The sequence below is a fragment of the Bos indicus genome, chromosome 10 (genome assembly GCF_029378745.1).
Source record: "Bos indicus isolate NIAB-ARS_2022 breed Sahiwal x Tharparkar chromosome 10, NIAB-ARS_B.indTharparkar_mat_pri_1.0, whole genome shotgun sequence".
NCBI classification, from domain to species: domain Eukaryota; kingdom Metazoa; phylum Chordata; class Mammalia; order Artiodactyla; family Bovidae; genus Bos; species Bos indicus.
The window spans coordinates 36656506-36676667 of NC_091769.1; the positions used below are offsets into that span (position 1 = coordinate 36656506).

Consider the following 20162-nt stretch of genomic DNA (forward strand, 5'->3'; position numbering starts at 1 on the left):
TAAGAGGGGTGGACAGCCAGGTTAGTGAAAGATTTCATTTTTCTCCCCATGCCTCTTGCCTCCTTTCTTTGGATACTTCTTAGATTTCCCTCTGTCCTTTGTTGGTTTGTGTAGGATATTGCCTAATCCCTTATAATACTTCTCCGAGAAATTAAAATTGATTTCTCTTTTCATTTAACACAAGTTGAAGTTGAAATTGTATTGAATTGATTTTGCCCAAGCTTCTGTTACTGGGGTGCCCACCAAATTTTTACTAGATGTTTTAAAGAAAAATTAAAAGGCTTTATAACATTGAAACAAATATGGATAAACTATAGGATATAATGCTAAATTTACATACATTTGAAAGATGGTACATGAAACTTAAAGTTTTAATTTGTAGCCCTTGGCCCAGATCTCCCTTGCCATAGGAGTATGAGTTCACTCTGCCTCTATTTCAGGTAGAGCTTGAGAAGTACTGAAATAAATATTGTTGTGTAAGACAAGAAAGGTTTTTGAACCCAAATAATAAAACACTGCTCTTCTTCACTACAAAATCATATATCTTAGTGAACAGCAAAAAACTTGAATACAAACAAAATTGAATATAGAAGAAAACAGAATTCTGATGAATTGTTCTCAAATTTATTGGATACTCTGTTTATTAGTGAATTTCCCTTTCTTCTTTCAAGACTAAGAACTGTTTGAAACAAAGCCTTGTGTCTTAATGTTTTATGAGGTTTAGTGTATATTTAGTACAAATTGCCTGATGCTGGCATTAGTATAGGAGATTATTTTCTTATTCAGTGTTGTCAGACCAGGAGTTGATCAATAATTGAAAAAGTTGGCTTTAACATGGGATCATAGAAAAGGATACATGGCTTAACATTTTAATTTACTTTAAAATATTTAAAAACAGATTCATTGGCCAACCTTTGGATGTAGGACCAAGAGTTGTTTTGGTTTGTTTTTTTAGAATTATTTATTTCTTTTTATTTATTTAGTTTTTAATTGGAGGATAATTGGTTTACAATGTTTTATTGGTTTCTGCCATACAACAGCGCAAATCAGTCTTAAGTATATATTGTTTTGTTTTAATAAAGTTCTGTTGATGGGAATTGTGTGACATTTTTTGCACAGAACCTATCTGTAATGTATGGTCTAAGGTTTCTGGTTGCAGTTTCTTTTCAGTGGAAAGAGAACTTAAAGGTACTCGGAAAGCATTCTGAGAATAGAATTTTCCAGGTGTTTACATTTCTTCCTTCATCTTACGTTTGTCCTGCCACACTTTTCACAACAGTTTGGGTTTTTGGTTTTTTTTTTTTGCTCTCTTCAGTGACTTGATTTTGAGCCTTTCAAAAGCTGTCAGACTAATTTTCATTGAAAAAATAGCTTTCTTTTCACATTTCATTTCCTATTAAGTTATACAGCTTTATGAAAAGTACAGATAGCACAATTCTAGGATAGTTGACACACCTGCCTCTTGGTAAGAACCAGCTCAGCAGGTGGAGTAGACACTCCAGAGTCACCCATTGGCTGCAAGCGTGCTGTGTGCTGTCAGCTGGAACGATTGCAGAGGGGAGGGGAGTGTCTGTGGATCAGTGAGTTGGTTAAGGAGAAAACAGTTAAGAGACATTCTGTGCTCTACAAAACTATGCTTGCTTTTCTAATCCAGGATGAGAGGAGGCTCTAAAGGTTATCAGATGTAATACCAACCCATTACCTGAATTCCCATTACAGCGTGGGCTCTACCTTTTTCAAGTCATGAATTCCCTTAGCAGTCTGGTGAATACTATCAATCTCATCTCAGAATGTTTGTGAAAGTATAAAATGAAACACATACAATTATAAAGAAAACCAATTATATTGAAATACAATTAACAAAATGTTAAAACAACTTTGTGATGCAGTGATACTTCCTTATTCTATGCTAAATAATAGGATGTGACTTGGAGCCTTTGGCTATAGAGCAGCTCTGTATCTTGATTGTGGTGGTGGTTACATGAAACTACATAGGTGATAGAATTGCATAGAACCACACACACATGCACATGTACACGTGGTGAAGCCTGGATAAACTCTGGGTTGTACCACTGTCGGTTTCCTGGTTTTGATGGTATGTTATAGTTATGCAGGATGTTACCTGCAGAGAGCCTGGAGTGAAGGGTATATGTAGAGGCTCAGAGAGATATTTGTACATCCACATTTGTGGTTATTCATAAGAGCTAAAATGAGAAAGCAACCCGTATTCATCAGTGAATGAATGGATAAGCAAATTCATTAATTCGCGTTGACCCTAAAGAAAATACTCCAAGTAGCATTAGTGGATGTAGTAGTATCCACTAATTAGTATCCACTAATAGTATTAGTGTATCAGCTAGGATACCTTCAGCTGAGTCAGCTGACTTCAACAGTAAGGAGCTGTATTATCTCACTTTGCAAGTGAAGTAGGGCACGTGACAGGGTTGATTGTGTTGTCAAGGACCCAAGTTTTTCCTGCTGCTCTACTCTGCCATCCTCAGGGTCTGCTTCATCCAAAGTGTGGCTTCTCATGGACACATGATGGCTTTAGTGGCGTTTAGGCTATGTGCTTCCCTGTCCATATCTGACAGTCGGGAGACAGCGACAGACAGGATGCCCCCTAAGCCGTGGATGAGCTTCTGTTAGGAAGGGAGAAGTCCAGAGTGCCACAGAAATGGCAGTTTAGGGTGAGGTAGAATAACAAATGCAAGTTATGCATAGTTTTTACCATTACTTTAGTCTTGGCTTTCAGATCAACTTTTACATAAAGCTGAACATGAATTAGAATTCGGTTTAGGATCACATTCATGTAAGGAGACCAGTGAAACCAAAGCTACAGGAGGAGTCCTTGATGTCTGCTTCTCTGTCTATATATTGGTTTTTCTGAATTTACCACAGAGCTGTGGAAGCAGCAAGAAGGTGCTTCTTGTTGTAGACTGAAGAGAACAGCTGAACATCATATACCTAGCAACACATTTGCTACTAAGGCAAATTTGTTTACAGTCCATCTTCCATCAGAGAACAGTCTCGTCAGGAACTCTGAGAGTATGCTTTGTCCTATCTGTTTTTCATGCCACAGTGAAAGAATGTCAAGGACAATTAACAAGGCTGAGCTGTACCTATGTAGGCACAGGCCCACGCACACATAGTGCTGCTATTCTGTCTGTCTCCAGGAATGGTTCCTTATTATTCTCTTCAGGTCAGTGAGGTTATAATGTCTTACGTGGAAGGTACAACCCATCTTAGAATGCTCCAGAGCATGGTAAGCAAGGGAGGGGTCGATAAGCTTCCATTTTGGTATTCTATTTGTCCTCTGAAGTAATTTGTTTTTTATAACACATAATGAGTAATGCGGGAAATGAGTCTGCATGAAGACATTTTATTTGGATGATGAAGAGTATTGGTGAAGTGGAGTTTGGGAGAGTAGCCAAAAAGAAACTGAGCAGCATTATTCACAATGGCTAAAAGGTCAGAGCAATCCAGGTGTCCGTCAGCAAATGAGTGGATACATCAGCAAATGATGGATACAGTCTGACTCTGACTCAGCAGAGCCAGAGTCTTAACCACTGTGCTGTATTGCTCTGATGTCAACATCAGGAGCTCAGAGGAGGGATCCAAGCTGGAGATGCCCATTTGGGAGCCATCAGCATTAGATGGCATGTAAAGCCCTGAGGCTAGAGGTGAGAAACTACACTTCTGGAGACAGGAGAGTCCCAAGTCACAGACCAAAAATGGGGGAAAGGGACAGGAAGAGAGGAAAGAGAGAAGCTAACAAAATGGCTCAGTCATTTGGCATTTGACCGTTAGTTATCTCAGGGAAAATGCTGGTTCTACTGGTTCAGGACCAGAGCTGATTGACGGGAATACAAATCAGTTAATAAATTACTGTTAACTGCAGTTTTTTCTAGAAGATTGTATCACATGATCTCTCTAGTTACCCCTCTGCTGCTGTCTAGTCTGTTCAAGCTGCTTTAACAGAATACCATAGACTAGGTGACCTAAGCAGACAGTTGTCCCAGTTCTGGAGACTGGACTCAGATTAGGTTGCCAACACAGTCAGGTTCTTGGTGAGGGCCCCTCTTCTGGTTCACAGTCTTCTTGCTGTCTTCTCCCATGGGGAGGGAGGTGGAGACAGAAAGAGAGGGATAAAGAGATCTCCTGTCTCCTATTTTTATAAGGGCATTAATCTCATCATGAGGGCCCCACCCTCATGAGCCAGTCTAACCCTAATTACTTCCCAAAGGTTCTACATTCTAATAACATCCCCTTGGGGTTAATGGTTCCAACACAAGAATTTGAAACATTCAGTCCATGGCAACTAGGTTTCAAAAATTAGCTTTTCATGTTTCTCTAAATACTTGGTCAGAAAGAAATGTGTTTATTCCAGTACACAATTAAGAAATTCAGAAGCGTATTTATGGGTTATATAGCAAGCAGATTTCTATCCCTAAATCACCCTGAACATTCCTTAGTAAATAGCACATTTTATGGTATTTTAGAATGATAACAGCATATGCAGAAGAGAGGGTGTGTGCATGTGTTTAAATTTGTATTCCATATTGAACTATAGTTGATTTACAATGTTGTGTTAGTTTCAGGTGTATGGCAAAGTGATACACTTATGCATGTACGTTACATTTGTTCTTTTTCAAGTTGGTAATACTGTATTAAACACGCATTCATTGTGGAATGCTTATGATCTTGTCCCTTCCCTGGGAGTCAGAAACTTCCTAATCATATAAATCTCAAATTTGGTAAACATAGTCACTCAACTAACCAAATCAAAGAAAACTGACAAACATCAGGGAAAGTCTCTCTTGTTTACTCCCCCTTTGAGAATTGTTATATGTACCTTACAAAAAGTAAATTGGATTTTTCTAAAATTTTTACTTGGACTTTTAGTGGACTCACCACCCTCCTCCCTCTTTTTTTTTTCTTTTGGTGGAGGCAAGGGGTGATGTTTAAACTTGTAGATATTCATCCGTGTTTTCATGCCTTTGCTCTCAGTGTTAGCTCTTCCTAGAATCCATCCTTTATCAGATTTCTGTTTATCTTTCAATACCTTGTTCAAATGTTACTTGAACCAGAAAGACACATCTGCAGTGTGCTGTGTTCCCTGGTATTTCGTATGTATGATAGCATTTAGAATGTATTAAAGTGCATAGTGTGTGTTGTTCTCTACTGGATTGTGAATTCCAAGGACCAGATCTAAATCTGTGTATCCTGCTGGCCTTGCCTCCACGTCCGCTGCTGCCTCCAGTTCCCGGCAGCTGCCTGCAGGGAGGCCGACACGTGGGGCTGGGCACGAGCCACGTGAGCGCAACCTTGGATCTGACAGCCCGGGGGGGGGGGGGAAAAATAAATAAATAAATAAATAAAAATAAATCTGTGTATCCTGATAACTATAAAGCAACAGATATGGGCCTTTTAGTATTTTCAGTAACTTCAGTACCTTTTGGTTTTCAGTACTGAAAACCAAAAATCTTAGCAGCATACTTGAAGTGATTGAAAGCCTCAGAAGTACAACATTCAGCTGTTGTATGGTAGTCATGTCCTCAGTGTGATGTCTCACAGTGCCTATAAAATCATCCAGTGTTACCACACTATTCACTTGGTAGCCCTTTAGGAACATGACACTGTCTGAGTGATTTCTGCTGTTCTGAATTCTCTCTCTCAAATACCCTAGTTTCTAAAAGATCTATCTATTATGTTAAAGAGAAAGAACCATAAAGAGGCCAGGACACCACCAAATGCTTGGTCTTTCTGTTGGAGACAAGTTCTTTACCTTCAGGACTCCCAAGTGGAAGAGGATTATGTCAAGTCTTACTTGAGGCAAAATGAAGACTGTAGCCTGGGACACAGCATTTCAGATAGCTCTGAGAAACTGCTCCAGAGAGGCAGCGGGGAAAACCAGTATATATGTGATTTGGGTGAAGGGGCAGTACTTGCAGTCAGGCACATATATTTTGCAGAAAGTTTCTGCTAGTCTTGTGAAGGTTAACGCTCGTCATGAGGAGCAGACATCACCATGAAGGATTTCAGTGCTTCTCTAGATATGAGAAGATGCAAGAATTGGTCTCATAAAATCGGCTCCTGAAAATATATAACTATCTGAAGACCTGTCCTGCCAGTTTTTCCCAGAGCACAGAGTACCTCATTTCTGCTCTCCACCCTGAACTTTCACAGGGTGTTGAAAATCAGCAGCTGCAGAGCACATGATTTAATCTTGTAGAGGTAGATGGCAAGTGCCAATTTGTAGTTGACAGTTATTTGAAATTTTACACGAGTTTGCCGAAATGGTCATTTTCCCACAGTAATATGTCCTGTAGTCTGCTGTTTGGTGCCTGTATGGCTCCTTTGTTGACTCTCCCTGACGGTGGTGCACAGAAGACTTGATGGGCTTGTGTAGAGACGGCCTAACTGACAGAATCTCTGATGGGATTTGGGTTTTATGTGTGTGTGGGGGGGGGGGGGGGGGGCGGGGGCAGGGTTAACATTCTAAGTTAAGAAAAAGGACATTCGATTTATTAAGTTTTTTTATTTGTCCAATGAAAGGCTGTGTTTCATTCATGCTAAGATGCCATCATTTATGAGATGCATCCCAATTCCTTAAAGTGTCTAAAAATCAGTTACAGTGTCTTTAAATCTCTACAAGTAAGAGCAGTTGCTCTTGGAAAAACTATTAATTCATTGTCAGTTTTCTGCCTGGTGTCCTTTATAAACTTGGTTCCTTGAGAAGGGACAAAACATTATTGCTGCTGCTAAGTTGCTTCAGTCGTGTCCGACTCTGTGCAACCCCATAGACGGCAGCCCACCAGGCTCCTCCGTCCCTGGGATTCTCCAGGCAAGAACACTGGAGTGGGTTGCCATTTCCTTCTCCAATGCATGAAAGTGAAGAGTGAAAGTGAAGTCGCTCAGTCGTGTCCGACTCTTAGCGACCCCATGGACTGCAGCCTACCAGGCTCCTCCGTCCATGGGATTTTCCAGGCAAGAGTACTGGAGTGGGTTGCCATTGCCTTCTCTGCAAAACATTATTGAATTTCCACTAAATTCTTGTTTTTTCCTACCAGTTGCTTTTCGACTGTATGACTTGGATAAAGATGACAAGATCTCCCGTGATGAGCTGTTACAGGTTTGTGGGACAATTCCAATGCACACAGCTAGCTTGTGTTTGGGCCCTGCTGACTTAGTGATGTGGACAGAAATTGTTCTTTCCTTCAGTAAGCCTTTATTTAACACCTGCTGTATGCAGCATCCTGTCCTGCATATATAGGATAAAGCAGAACAGATGACCTGGGGAAACTTGAAATGCCTCCATTGAGTTCTCACAGATGTTGCCACTGTTTAAAAGCTAAGCGCCAAAGAATTGATGCTTTTGAACTGTGGCGTTGGAGAAGACTTTTGAGAGTCCCTTGGACTGCAAGGAGATCAAACCAGTCCATTCTAAAGGAGATCAGTCCTGGGTGTTCATTGGAAGGACTGATGTTGAAGCTGAAACTCCTGTACTTTGGCCACCTGATGTGAAGAGATGACTGATTTGAAAAGACCCTGATGCTGGGAATGATTGGGGGCGGGAGGAGAAGGGCACAACAGAGGATGAGATGATTGGATGGCATCACCAGCTCGATGGACATGGGTTTGGGAGGACTCCAGGAGTTGGTGATGGACAGGGAAGCCTGGCGTGCTGTGGTTCATGGGGTCGCAGAGTCGGACACGACTGAGTGACTGAACTGAACTGAAATATCTTTTAAGTTCAGGCTGGAACTAAAATATGTGAGATGGTTTAGATCAGATAGTTCAGTTATTGTCAAATCAGCTTACTGGTAATTCTGATGACAGTTAGGTAAATGCAGCTCTTTCGTATGTTCTTAGGCCTGATGTAAATAAGAGTCAAAGAACTGCTGCTGGGACAGTGTCCACGGGACAGTGTCCACGGAGCCATGGTTCACTGTTCTTTGTTGCTCCCAATAGACAATTCCCTGTCCTAATGGCAACGACTGGTGTTTCATCCTGTTAGTGTTGCCCTTCTCTGTCCCTGCTCCCCGTTTCCTAAACACAAGTTTAGGAGGAGATAAAATTCTACTTTTTCCTTTTTTTAATATTTATGAATCATGGGACTTCCCTGGAGGTCCAGAGGTTAGGACTTCGCCTTCCAGTGCAGGGGGTGTTGGCTTGATCTCTGGTCAGGGAGCTAAGATCCTACATGCTTTGTGGCCAAAAAACCAAAACATAAAACACAAGCTGTATTGTAATAAATTCAATTAAGATTTTTTAAATGGTCCACATCAAACGAAAAAACTGTAAAAAATCTTACGTATCTTTAGGATCCTAGGGGGGCTAACACATTCAGGAATTTCCATGGGGAGATTTCTCTATTTCAAGATAAAACTAAAAAGTAAAGTGCTTTCTAGTCACCTTGAAGTGAGTCTGAACTCGTTGCTTTGAGAAATCTTCTCAGTTGAAATTAAGGACCAACCCAGGGTATTCCTATTAATACATTTCTGTGTCATAGTAAAAACCAGTCTGCAGGTCAATGATTGTGTCCTTTGGTTTTGAATTACATCTTTTTTTGTAAGAAGATTTCACTTTATTTAAAATTGCTACGTATGGGCTTCTGAGTTCTGAAGAGAAAAATAGAGGCAATCACTCTATAGTTGCAAGTTTTTATCCTCTGGTCCAGATCTAGCTGCCAGAAAGATCTATTTTGGAATGGAAGGTTGATTTTTTCTTTTTTCCTATTATTAAGATAAAAGAGGCTGCGGCAGGGTATGAGGAGGAGATCATGTGGCCAGAATGCCAGTCAGTGACTAAAGTGTTCCTCAGGCCTGAAATGACTTTGGAACAAATGTGCTTATGGATTATTGAGGTGTCAGAGGACTAATGTTATCCAAGCAAGAAGAGAATTTGAACATTTTACCAAAGTTTACAAAATTTACTTTTCTAAACTCTGCCATTTCTAAAACATTTGATAATATGAAGTTCTTAATTACTCGGTGGATATTAAAAATTTTTTTTGTTGTTTGTCGTAAGGAAAGTCTGACTGTTCATATTTTCCTAGTTTGATTTTTATAAAAAGTTCTGACTGGACTTTTTTTTTTTTTTCTGACTGGACTTTTAAGGGTGATGGATATGTTTATTATCTTGATTGGGATGATGATTTCACAAGTATGTGTACATATGTCAGAACTTATCAGGTTGTACATTTTAAATGTGTACAGTTTACTGCATACCAGCTATACTTCAATAAAGATAGTTGCTATACTCATTTTATGAGAGTAGCATAACTTGGACATGAAAATATTGTAAAGACTATAATAGGAAAATTACAGTGCAATCCCTTTTACTCACATGGATATATAAATCCAAAACAAAATATTAACACATCAAATCCAGCAGTATATAAAAGGAATACTATATTGTAGCCAAGGTGGCGTTATACCAGGAATTTGAAGTTGGTGTAAAAGTAGAAAACCTACCAGTAATATTTCTCCATGTTAACAGATTAAAGAAGAAAAATCGAATGTTCTTTTTCATAGAATTTTTATAAAATTCATCATCCAGTCATGATTTTTGTGGTAGGAATATTGACTTTACATACTTTTTGTAATTTTTAAATTTTTATTGGAGTGTAGTTGATTTACAATGTGATGTTAGTTTCTGCTGTACAGCAAAGTGAATCAGTTATATGCGTATGTCCTCTCTTTTTTAGATTCTTTTCCCATATAGGGAAAAGATTTTAGTAGGGTTCCCTGAGCTATACAGTAGGTTCTTATTTGTTATCTATTTTATATAGAGTAGCATGTATATGTCAATCCCAACCTCCCAATTTTTTCTTCTCCTTCCCCCAATCCCAATTCATGATTTTTTTATGTCTTAAACAGAGAAGGGAGCTTTCTTAAACTAATAAAAAATATATACAGAAAACCTCATCACTCATTTGAAAAACAGTAATAATAAAAGCTCCATTTGCTAATAAACTTCTGACTGGAAGTGAAAGTGACACTGTAGAGAGGTGGAAAGGGCACTGGCCAGGTGTGGAGGCTGGGTAGACAGCTTGGGCCACTGGCTGCTGGGACCCGTGTCCAGGCACCTCTGGACCTGTCTGTCCTCACTGACACACGGGGTGAGTGGTTTTTACTGCACCCCCACTCCTATACCCACCCCACTGTACACATAGAGCACACACACAGTTCAGTTCTATAATTCTAAAAATAAAACACTTCAGAGAATAATTGGACTGGGACCTGAAGAAACTGCTGTTTCAGGATGGATTTGTCTAGTCGGCCACACACAGTCACTGCGTGCATGCTTAGTTGCTAAGTCCTGTCTGACTCTTTATGACCCCATGGACTGTAGCCTGCCAGGCTTCTCTGTCCTTGGGATTTCTCAGGCAGAAATACTGGAATGGGTTGCCATTTCCTCCTCCAGGGGATCTTCCTGACCTAGGGATTGAACCCATATCTCCTGCATTGGCAGGTGTCATGTTTACCATTGAGCCACCTGGGAATCTCAATCACAAGGAAGATGACAAATGGCTTGGCCAGTTAAAGTTTTTGCTAGCATTGCCTCTTTTTATTTATCCTTTAATTTGTATATATTTCTCCCCAAATGTACAACTTCCAATTTTCAAGAATTGATTTGGGGATCAGGGTGTATTGATACAAATCAGTATTTCAGTTCTTTTTTTTTTTTCCCAGAATATCCCATAACATACTTTTAAAAATCAATTTTAATAGATTGGGGAAGGGTATAAAGGAATAGGGCAAAGGGAGTCCCGTGAGTCCCGTCCTAGGGGAAAGCTCAGCTCTTACCTGTTGAAGACAGAGGTGGTGGACTAGGGCAATGCAAGGCATCATAAAAGCACCCTGTCCCCCATTTCTTGTTGTTTTAAAAGTCATGTTATTAAGAGTTGTTTGTTTCATTTAAGGTAGCAATTTTCAATGTATATTCACACCCTAAAAATGTTAGCAGAATAAGTGGGGAGCTGGTGGTTTTTTTGGTACATTTGGGAATAAATTTGGTGAAAGTGTTTTTTAATTCTCTTTATCACACTTCTCACAGCCCTTTAACTATGCTTGTCATTTTTCTAAAAGAAGGGATTTAGTATTTAACCCTTCAAGGATCTTTATGTTCCTTGCCATACTTTAGGAATAGCTGAGCTAATGCACTGCCAAAGCAAACTGTATTCTGGTAAGATTCCAGAAAGTCTTACCAAACTGAATTAAACCTATAAGTGACCAGTTTGCCTCATGCAACAAGAGAGCCTGGGAATATATTGTCCAGGTTCATACAATACCTAAATGATGTCCAGGAACCAGGCTGCTTCTTACTCTGGCATCCACAGTACATTTGACTTTCACCTAATGGTCCCAGGAAAACTGTTGTTCGGCATCACGTCTACATCCCGGGCAGGAAGAATGGAGAAGACCAAAATGCAAAGGACTGTCCCTGAAGTGAAGGTCTGCCTTCCTATTCAATAACTTTGCCAAAGAGTTCTGCTCATATTATTGTCTAAAATGGCCTAGATGAGAAGATATGTGTTGAGGCTTTTTGGCTGTTAAATTCAGTTCAGTTCAGTCTCTCAGTTGTGTCCGACTCTTTGCACCCCATGAATCGCAGCACGCCAGGCCTCCCTGTCCATCACCAACTCCCGGAGTTCACTCAGACTCATGTCCATCGAGTCAGTGATGCCATCCAGCCATCTCATCCTCTGTCATCCCCTTCTCCTCCTACCCCAAATCCCTCCCAGCACTAGAGTCTTTTCCAGTGAGTCAGCTCTTTGCATGAGTGGCCAAAGTATTGGAGTTTCAGCTTCAGCATCAGACCTTCCAATGAACACCCAGGACTGATCTTCTTTAGGATGGACTGGCTGGATCTCCTTGCAGTCCAAGGGACTCTCAAGAGTCTTCTCCAACACCACAGTTCAAAAGCATCAATTCTTCGGCGCTCAGCTTTCTTCACAGTCCAACTCTCACATCCATACATGAAGGACATCAAAGGAAGAGAGGGTGGGGGTGGCTTTTTATTTTTTAAATTTTAGTAAGAGAGTCTGCGCAACCCCTAAGTCTCTCGTAATTCCTGGTTCTCGGTCCTGCAGGTGCTACGCATGATGGTCGGAGTGAATATCTCAGATGAGCAGCTGGGCAGCATTGCAGACAGGACCATCCAGGAGGCTGATCAGGATGGGGACAGCGCCATCTCTTTCACAGAATTTGTTAAGGTTAGTCACTTACCTCTTCACTTGAAGAGCTTAAATCCTACTATGCAGGAGAGAGGGAGAAAAACATTAGAGAGGAGCTTGACACAGCATCTCCTGTTGTAACCTTCATAACTGTAGCTGGTTTTTTTTTTTTTTTTTAAACAGGTTTTGGAGAAGGTGGACGTAGAACAGAAAATGAGCATCCGATTTCTTCACTAAAGGACTGAGACCAAACTATTCCTTGCTTTCTAGTATTTAAGAACTGGAACTTGAAAGCCCTCCTATCCACCAGCCCCACCTCCACCCCATCATTCCCCTTCTCCCAAAGTACTACTGCTGTTGCATGACAACCCCAAATATGTTCCGTCAACGCAAACCTGCCTTTGGTGTATAAATAGGGCATTACAGAATGGTACACCCAGTCTAATTCTGTTCAGTGTTGTTAGCCGGATATCTCCATTTCTAAATGTCACCTTCCCTTGTTCTGCTGCTGAATGCCACACGTCCATCCAGTCTGAGAAGGTGAGAGGGAATCAACCCAAGAACCAGCCAGCAAAGCTCTTTGACTGGATGTGAACCGTAGCCAGGCTGCCTTCCCACCAGCTTGGCTTTGGCATGCTCCTTCATCCTTTTTTATATGTCCTTTGCTTCCACTTCTCTTGCCCAACCTACCACTCTCTTAGTCTTTCAGTATCCCTGGTTTTTATTAAGTTTCCAATCTCCCTGTTCTACCTGGCATCCCCAGTTAGGCCTGTTAAATATATTTCAGACTTGGCAGTATAGTTCAGTGGTCTGGCAGTTTTTAATGTACCTTTACTCTTAAATGGGTATCTGGGATGTTGCCTCCCCAGGAGCTTTTCAATAACCAACACTTCTCTCAGAAAATGTCTTGACCATCTCTTGGTCCCCTCTGCTCTGTCACCAAAGGGCTGTTGGTTAGAGATGCTCTTGAAAGACAAGAGAGATAAGAGGTGTAGAGCCAAGTCTTCTAGGTGGCTTGCCCAGGTCACTCTACCTCTGGCCTCTGATTCTCAACATACATACCTACATGGCTGCTCTTGTTAGTACAGTGTTGATTCTCTGGAAATTAGCCGCATGCCTGCAGCTTGCTTCGTCTGAGGATAATGTCACCACCAGAATGGCTGCTCTGACCATTTGCTTGGTGTCTTTCTCATGGCTTTTTGAACAAGGAGGCTGGGCACCCTAAAAATATTCCCACCTCTACAGCATGGTTTATGCCTTGGTGTGATGTGCCCTGGAATACTTTTCACTTCACATTTCTAAGTAGAAAGATAAGTGCCTAACTTATCCCAGTCCATAAGATTTAAAAACTGTCCTCAGTGTCTTGAAGTTTTGCACAAAATTCTCTCTGAATTTTACACCTGGCACAAGTTAATGCTGGACGCCATAGTCAGCTCTTAATACAGGTCCAAAATACTGAATGTATCGTATCATTAGCTGCCTGGTTACATTGACTTCCTAGCTCCTCTTGTACACTACTGCAAATCCCTTAGGAATGAGAGCTCTGGGATTGGTGACACAACCTGAAGTGGCATTACAAGCCTTTGCTTGAACCAGAGCAACTCCTCTGCCCCAAGGAAGCTTAGTATAGATGTCACTGAAGCAGGCTGTGGTCATCCTAAGATCTGTCCTTATGCATCTCTTCATCCATATATCTGTCCTTGGCTGATTCTGACTCATTGCTTGCTTGCTTCTTTCCTTGCTTTGGAAGGCTATCCAAGATGTATACACACTACTTTAGGAAGGGAATTGCTTTAAAAAAAAAAAACTGCAAAGGGTTTGGGAAGAGTGCTTAAGAAAGAGTAGCCAGGCTGGATGACTCAAGTATAAATGAGAGAGGATTTCATAGAGAAGTATCAGTGTGACTTTGTGATCAAGTGATATAGGAATTTTATAAAAGGGAAGAACTGTCCAACACTGGTCTATTAGTGAGGTACTTAGAGGCTCCTTGACCTGCATATTTAAAGTTCCTAAGATGATGGCTTTTTCCTCCTTTTGGCTGTGTAGCAAACTGTTTTAATCCACAGTTGTGCCTTATTGTTCCATTAAAATTGTATTCTTCGATCCATCAATAAATATTTGTGGTTAAAACAAAACAACATGGTTGATTTTTGGCCTCATGTTTTAAAAGAATTTTTCATGACTCAGTCCCTGTCTTCAGGTTTGAAATCCTGTGTCTTCTTTACTCGGCTTTATGTCTGTGCTATCAAATGCATTTATTTGAACATAACTGAGCATGACGTGAGATTCTGTCAGGATTCTGCTGCTGCCTGGACATACAAGGCAGAAGTGTTTGTCTAGTGGCCAGCACTGAATGCCTCTGAGCATGACTGACAGCCTCGGCCACTTCCCACTCTCTCCAGGTTGGATTCCATTTCTGTTCTTGAACCCCTGACTTCTTAAATGTAGAAGAGGTCTAAAATGGGGTATCTGTCTATTGCTTGTTATTAATTTTTCCACAGTCTCAGTGACATAGTGTGCCCAGCTATTCAGTTCAGTTCAGTCGCTCAGTCATGTCCGACTCTTTGCGACTCCATGAACCGCAGCACACCAGGCCTCCCTGTCCATCACCAACTCCCGGAGTTCACCCAAGCCCATGTCCATCGAGTCGGTGATGCCAACCAACCATCTCATCCTCTGTCATGCCTTTCTCCTCCTGCCCCCAATCCCTCCCAGCATCAGAGTCTTTTCCAATGAGTCATTTCTTCGCATCAGGTGGCCAAAGTACCGGAGTTTCAGCTTCAACATCAGTCCTTCCAATGAACACCCAGGACTGATCTCCTTTAGGATGGACTGGTTAAATATCCTTGCAGTCCAAGGGACTCTCAAGAGTCTTCTCCAACACCACAGTTCAAAAGCATCAATTCTTCAGCGCTCAGCTTTCTTCACAGTCCAACTCTCACATCCATACATGACCACTGGAAAAACCATAGCCTTTGTTGGCAAAGTAATGTCTCTGCTTTTTAATATGCTGTCTAGGTTGGTCATAACTTTCCTTCCAAGGAGTAAGCGTCTTTTAATTTCATGGCTGCAATCACCATCTGCATTGATTTTGGAGCCCAGAAAAATAAAGTCAGCCACGGTTTACACTGTTTCCCCATCTACTTCCCATGAAGTGATGGGACCAGATGCCATGATCTTAGTTTTCTGAATGTTGAGCTTTAAGTCAACTTTTTCACTCTCCTCTTTCACTTTCATCAAGAGGCTCTTTAGTTCCTCTTCACTTTCTGCCGTAAGGTGGTGTCATCTGCATATCTGAGGTTATTGATATTTCTCCCAGCAATCTTGATTCCAGCTTGTGCTTCTGCCAGCCCAGTGTTTCTCATGATGTACTCTGCATAGAAGTTAAATAAGTAGGGTAACAATATACAGCCTTGACGTTCTCCTTTGCCTATTTGGAACCAGTCTGTTGTTCCATGTCCAATTCTTTTTTTTTTTTTTTTCAGATGGATAACCACTAAGGACTTACTTTATAGCACAAGGAACTCTGCTCAATGTTCCGTGGCAGCCGGATGGGAGGGGAGTTTGGGGGAGAGTGGATACATGTATAGGTATGGCTGAGTCCCTTCAATGTTCACCCGAAAGGAACACAACACTGCAACAGTCTATATTCCAATACATAATAAAAAATTTAAATACTTAAAAACAAAAACTCCACCTTCAAACTTCCTACTTCAACAGTTTCTAGGCAAGACTAAATGATTAAAGTGTCACAATGAGAAACCAAATAGGATGGAGAATGGAAAATGTCCTTGGATTTTGGCAATTAGGATAACGCTGAGAGCATCCAAGGTTTTGAGTAAGGAGTGCGGCACTTCTCGAAGGATGACTTTGGCAACACTGTGAAGAATGAATTGGAACCAGAGACTATTTGGCATATTAGCATCGAAGGTGACTTTGAAGTCATAGCTGTAACTCTTGGGTTTAAATGCCATTAAATTACTAATGTTTCATCTTGGCATTCCAGGCACTTGCTGCTGCTGCTGCTGCTAAGTCGCTTTCGTGTCCGACTCTGTGCGACCCCATAGACGGCAGCCCATCAGGCTCCCCCGTCCCTAGGATTCTCCAGGCAAGAACACTGGAGTGGGTTGCCATTTCCTTCTCCATCCATGTGCAATTCTAACTGTTGCTTCCTGACCTGCATACAGATTTCTCAAGAGGCCAGTCAGGTGGTCTGGTGTGCCCATCTCTTTGAGAATTTTCCACAGTTTATTGTGATCCACATAGTCAAAGGCTTTGGCATGGTCAATAAAGCAGAAATAGATGTGTTTCTGGAACTCTTGCTTTTTCCATGATCCAGTGGATGCTGGCAATTTGATCTTGGTTCCTCTGCCTTTTCTAAAACCAGCCTGAACATATGAAGTTCATGGTTCACGTATTGCTGAAGCCTGGCTTGGAGAATTTTGAGCATTACTTTACTAGTATGTGAGATGAGTGCAATTGTGTGGTTGTTTGAGCATTCTTTGGCATTGCCTTTCTTTGGGACTGGAATGAAAACTGCCCAGCTATTATTACATGGCTTTTCACACTTTCAAGTTTCAGTCCACTATGTAGGGTATGAGTAATTTCTTATTTTAAAGTTTAGTGTCATGCCACAGGACTCAAAGAATTAATAACTGGAGTCAATCTTATAACTTCTAACACAATACCACCTTCTTTTCCCATCCCTCTGCCTCAAAAGTCCATTCAAAATAACTTGCACTGTTTTAGCTTTGCTTCACTTTGAGTAATTTTACAATCTGGAGAAAGTGAAAAATAGTTGGAGTAACTATAACATCAGTTTTGGAGGAACTTTAATATTACTGGCCATGCCATAGGTATACAGTCTATGACTAAAATAAAACAATTGATACCATAAAAAAAATTTTAAGAACACTACAACATTACTTGCAGTTTGAAAAGAATCCCCTTAATCAATTTTATCTCCCTTGCTCCCTTATGGTCTATACATCCATTACATATTTTTAACATAAATGAAACATAACATGAGATATCAGCTTTTAGAAATTAACATTGTGGTATTTCCCTATATGAACTGTTCTTCCCTGTTTATATTAATGGTTGCATAATATTTTACCAACTTGATGTATATTTACTTAGCCATTACCTTGTTTGCTTGGTTTCCAATTTTATGTTTTAGAATAATAATACAATGAGTGCCTTTCTACCCATAATTTTTTTTTTCTTTGAAAACATTTTCTAGAAGTGGGATTATTAGAGCTAACTTTGGGCATATACTTCAAGCTTTGACAAAGAGAATGCCACAAGCAATCTAATTACTCTCCTTTACCGTCAGTGTTCTTTTTAGAATGTGTTTCATGGTCATCTATTTTTTTCAACTTAATTATAGAATCATGTTGCCAAGTTTTGTGTTTAAAACACTATTCGAACTGATTGTCTTGATGGGGAACTTTTTTAAAGTTTTTATGTGGATCATTGTTAGTTTTTATTGAAATTGCAGTATAGTTTCTATTTTGTTTTGATTTTTTGCCATGAGGCATGTGGGATCTTAGTTCCCCAATGGAGCATCCAGGTATTGAACCCATGTCCCCTGCATTGCAAGGCAGATCCTTAACCATTGGGCCACCAAGAAAATTCCTAGAAAATCTTGAATGATCATTTCTGTCAGGGATCTTACAGAATTCCTAAAACAACAGAGGATTACCTGGATGATTTATTGATAGAATTCTTGCCTGTTAATTCATAGACTTAACTAGGTTCTCCAACTAGCTATAACACTATTTTGCAAAAATTTTTGGTATTTGTGTTTGTTTTTAGGAATACACAAAAGAATATCTGGAGAATTTTATACATGAAGGGGGGATGACTGTCAGGAGGAACAAATAAATAAGAGAGAATCTGCATCATCCTAGTTGACACTTTTATATTTTTTGTTCTTCCTTAGTTTCCTGTACCCCAGGAAGAAAAATACCTGTTATTAGGGATTGCATTGACTCTAATCAATTTGGGAATTGCTATCTGAACAATATTGAGTCTAACAATCCATTTTCATGGGAAGTCTCTATTTAGATCTTCCTTCCCCTTGGCATGTTTTGTAGTCTAAAGTGTAAAAAGCTTGGACTTGTTTTATTAAATTTTTCCTAAGCATTTTATCCTTTGGGATGCTATTTTGAGTGCAGTTTTCTTAGTTTCATTTTTGTTATTAGTATAAAGTTGATTTTTGTATGCTGATCTTGTATCCTACAACCTGCTCAACATATTCTAGTAGTTTTGTTTTTGCTATGTGTGTGTGTGTGTGTGTGGTGTCTTCCTTACGACTTTCTACAAAGGATCATGTCATCTAAAGACAAAATTATTATTTATCTTTTTGCATGGTCTGCACCCTCCAGTACAAAGTAGAGTAGAGGTGGTGGGAGATGGTGTCCTTACCTTGTTTCTGATCTTAAAGCCAAAGTATCGTCTCACCATTAAGTGTAATATTAACTACAGATTTTCCCATAAATGCTCTTTATTATGTGAAAGTGTTAAGTCTCCTAGTTGTGTCAGACTCTTTGCAACCCCAAAGACTGTAGCCCGCCAGGCTCCTCTGTCCATGGAATTCTCCATGCAAGAATACTGGAGTGGGTTGCCATTCCCTTCTCCAGCAAATCTTCCCCACTCAGGGATCGAACCCTGGTCTCCCGCATTGCAGGCAGGTTCTTTACTGTTTGAGTCACCACTTCTGTAAAAGTAATTTCTTGGCCTCATTTGAAGACTTAGGAAACTGGATCTCAGCTGTAAGCGGTAGGGAATCTGTACTTCTAGGAAGCAGGTCAGATGACAGCCTTAATGGTGTTTGAGGACCTTACTGCCCAGCTATGGTTTTTCCAGTAGTCATGTACGGATGTGAGAGCTGGACAACAAAAAAGGCTGAGGACCGAAAAATTGATGCCTTCGAACTGCGGTGCTGGAGAAGACTCTTCAGAGTCCCTTGGAAGCAGGGAGATCAAGCCAGTCAATCCTAAAGGAAATCAACCCTGAATGTGCACTGGAAGGACTGATGCTGAAGCTGAAGCTCTAATGCTTTGGCCACCTGATGAAAAGAACCGACTCCTTGGTAAAGACTCTGATGCTGGGAAAGATTGAGGGCAGAATAAGGAGGGGGCGGCAGAGGATGAGATGGCTGAATGGCATCACTGACTCAATGGACATGACTTTGAGTAAGCTCCAAAGACAGTGAAGGACAAGTAAGCCTGGTGTGCTGTAGTCCATGGGGTCGCAAAGAGTCGGATAGTATTGAGCGACTGAACAACAGTGTTACAAGTTCCTGGGCCCTGAAAATGAAACTACTAGTAGCATATTTTAACCTGCTGCTGCTGCTGCTAAGTCGCTTCAGTCGTGTCCGACTCTTAGCGACCCCAAGGACTGCAGCCCACCAGGCTCCTCCATCCATGGGATTTTCCAGGTAAGAGTACCGGAGTGGGGGTGCCATTGCCTTCTCCATATTTTAACCTAACGATGGCTTAAAATAGTCACGCGGCCTAGCCATAGACTACCTAACGACGAAGTTCCGCTGCTTAAACGCGGAAATAATTTTACACTCTTAAGAAATTAAGAAAGTATTTTTCCCTATTACCTCAAACCGGAGACGCAACCACAGGCAAAAACAGGCCGAAAGAGTGGGGCTAGAGCTATTGATTGACACACATTCCAACCAACCTACAACGGAAGAAGAGCGCGCCTGCGCAAGTCATTATCCAATCTGTACTCAGCATTAGCGGAAGAGGCGGGGCGCCTGGAAACGGCCGCCGCAGAGTTGGCGGACTTGAGAAAGAGCGAAGATGGCGGAGTGAGGTTCTTTGAGGCTATCTGGCCTTTGGGCCAGGGGGCAGGCCGGCCCCCGGGCGCTGGAGTGCTTCTGCCGGCCCGTGCGAGGTAAGCCGGGAAGGCTAGGGACGGGGGAACTAGCAGGAGGTGGCGCGGCCCAAACTATCCGAGGAAC

The 20162-nt window shown here is 41.1% G+C and overlaps 1 protein-coding gene, 1 long non-coding RNA gene and 1 other non-coding gene across 5 annotated transcripts in view; 2 read left to right on the forward strand and 1 right to left on the reverse strand.

The window, feature by feature from the left end:
* Positions 1-20162, forward strand: part of CHP1 (calcineurin like EF-hand protein 1) — a 57778-nt gene that overhangs the window by 21565 nt on the left and 16051 nt on the right. For all 3 annotated transcript variants that reach the window (XM_070797299.1, XM_070797298.1, XM_019968560.2), the window contains exons 5-7: positions 7071-7132; positions 12098-12220; positions 12365-20095. In XM_070797299.1, coding sequence (XP_070653400.1) covers positions 7071-7132; positions 12098-12220; positions 12365-12418 — 239 coding nt within the window. In that variant the 3' untranslated portion in view covers positions 12419-20095. The remainder of the gene's footprint in view (positions 1-7070; positions 7133-12097; positions 12221-12364; positions 20096-20162) is intronic.
* Positions 5143-5337, forward strand: LOC139185520 (small nucleolar RNA U89). Its single transcript, XR_011569099.1, has one exon. It is a non-coding gene; the product is annotated as a small nucleolar RNA U89 (small nucleolar RNA).
* LOC139185231 (uncharacterized) lies at positions 10545-19833 on the reverse strand. The gene is made up of 2 exons (XR_011568807.1): positions 19797-19833; positions 10545-12257 (listed from the first exon to the last, which is right to left on the reverse strand). It is a non-coding gene; the product is annotated as an uncharacterized lncRNA (long non-coding RNA).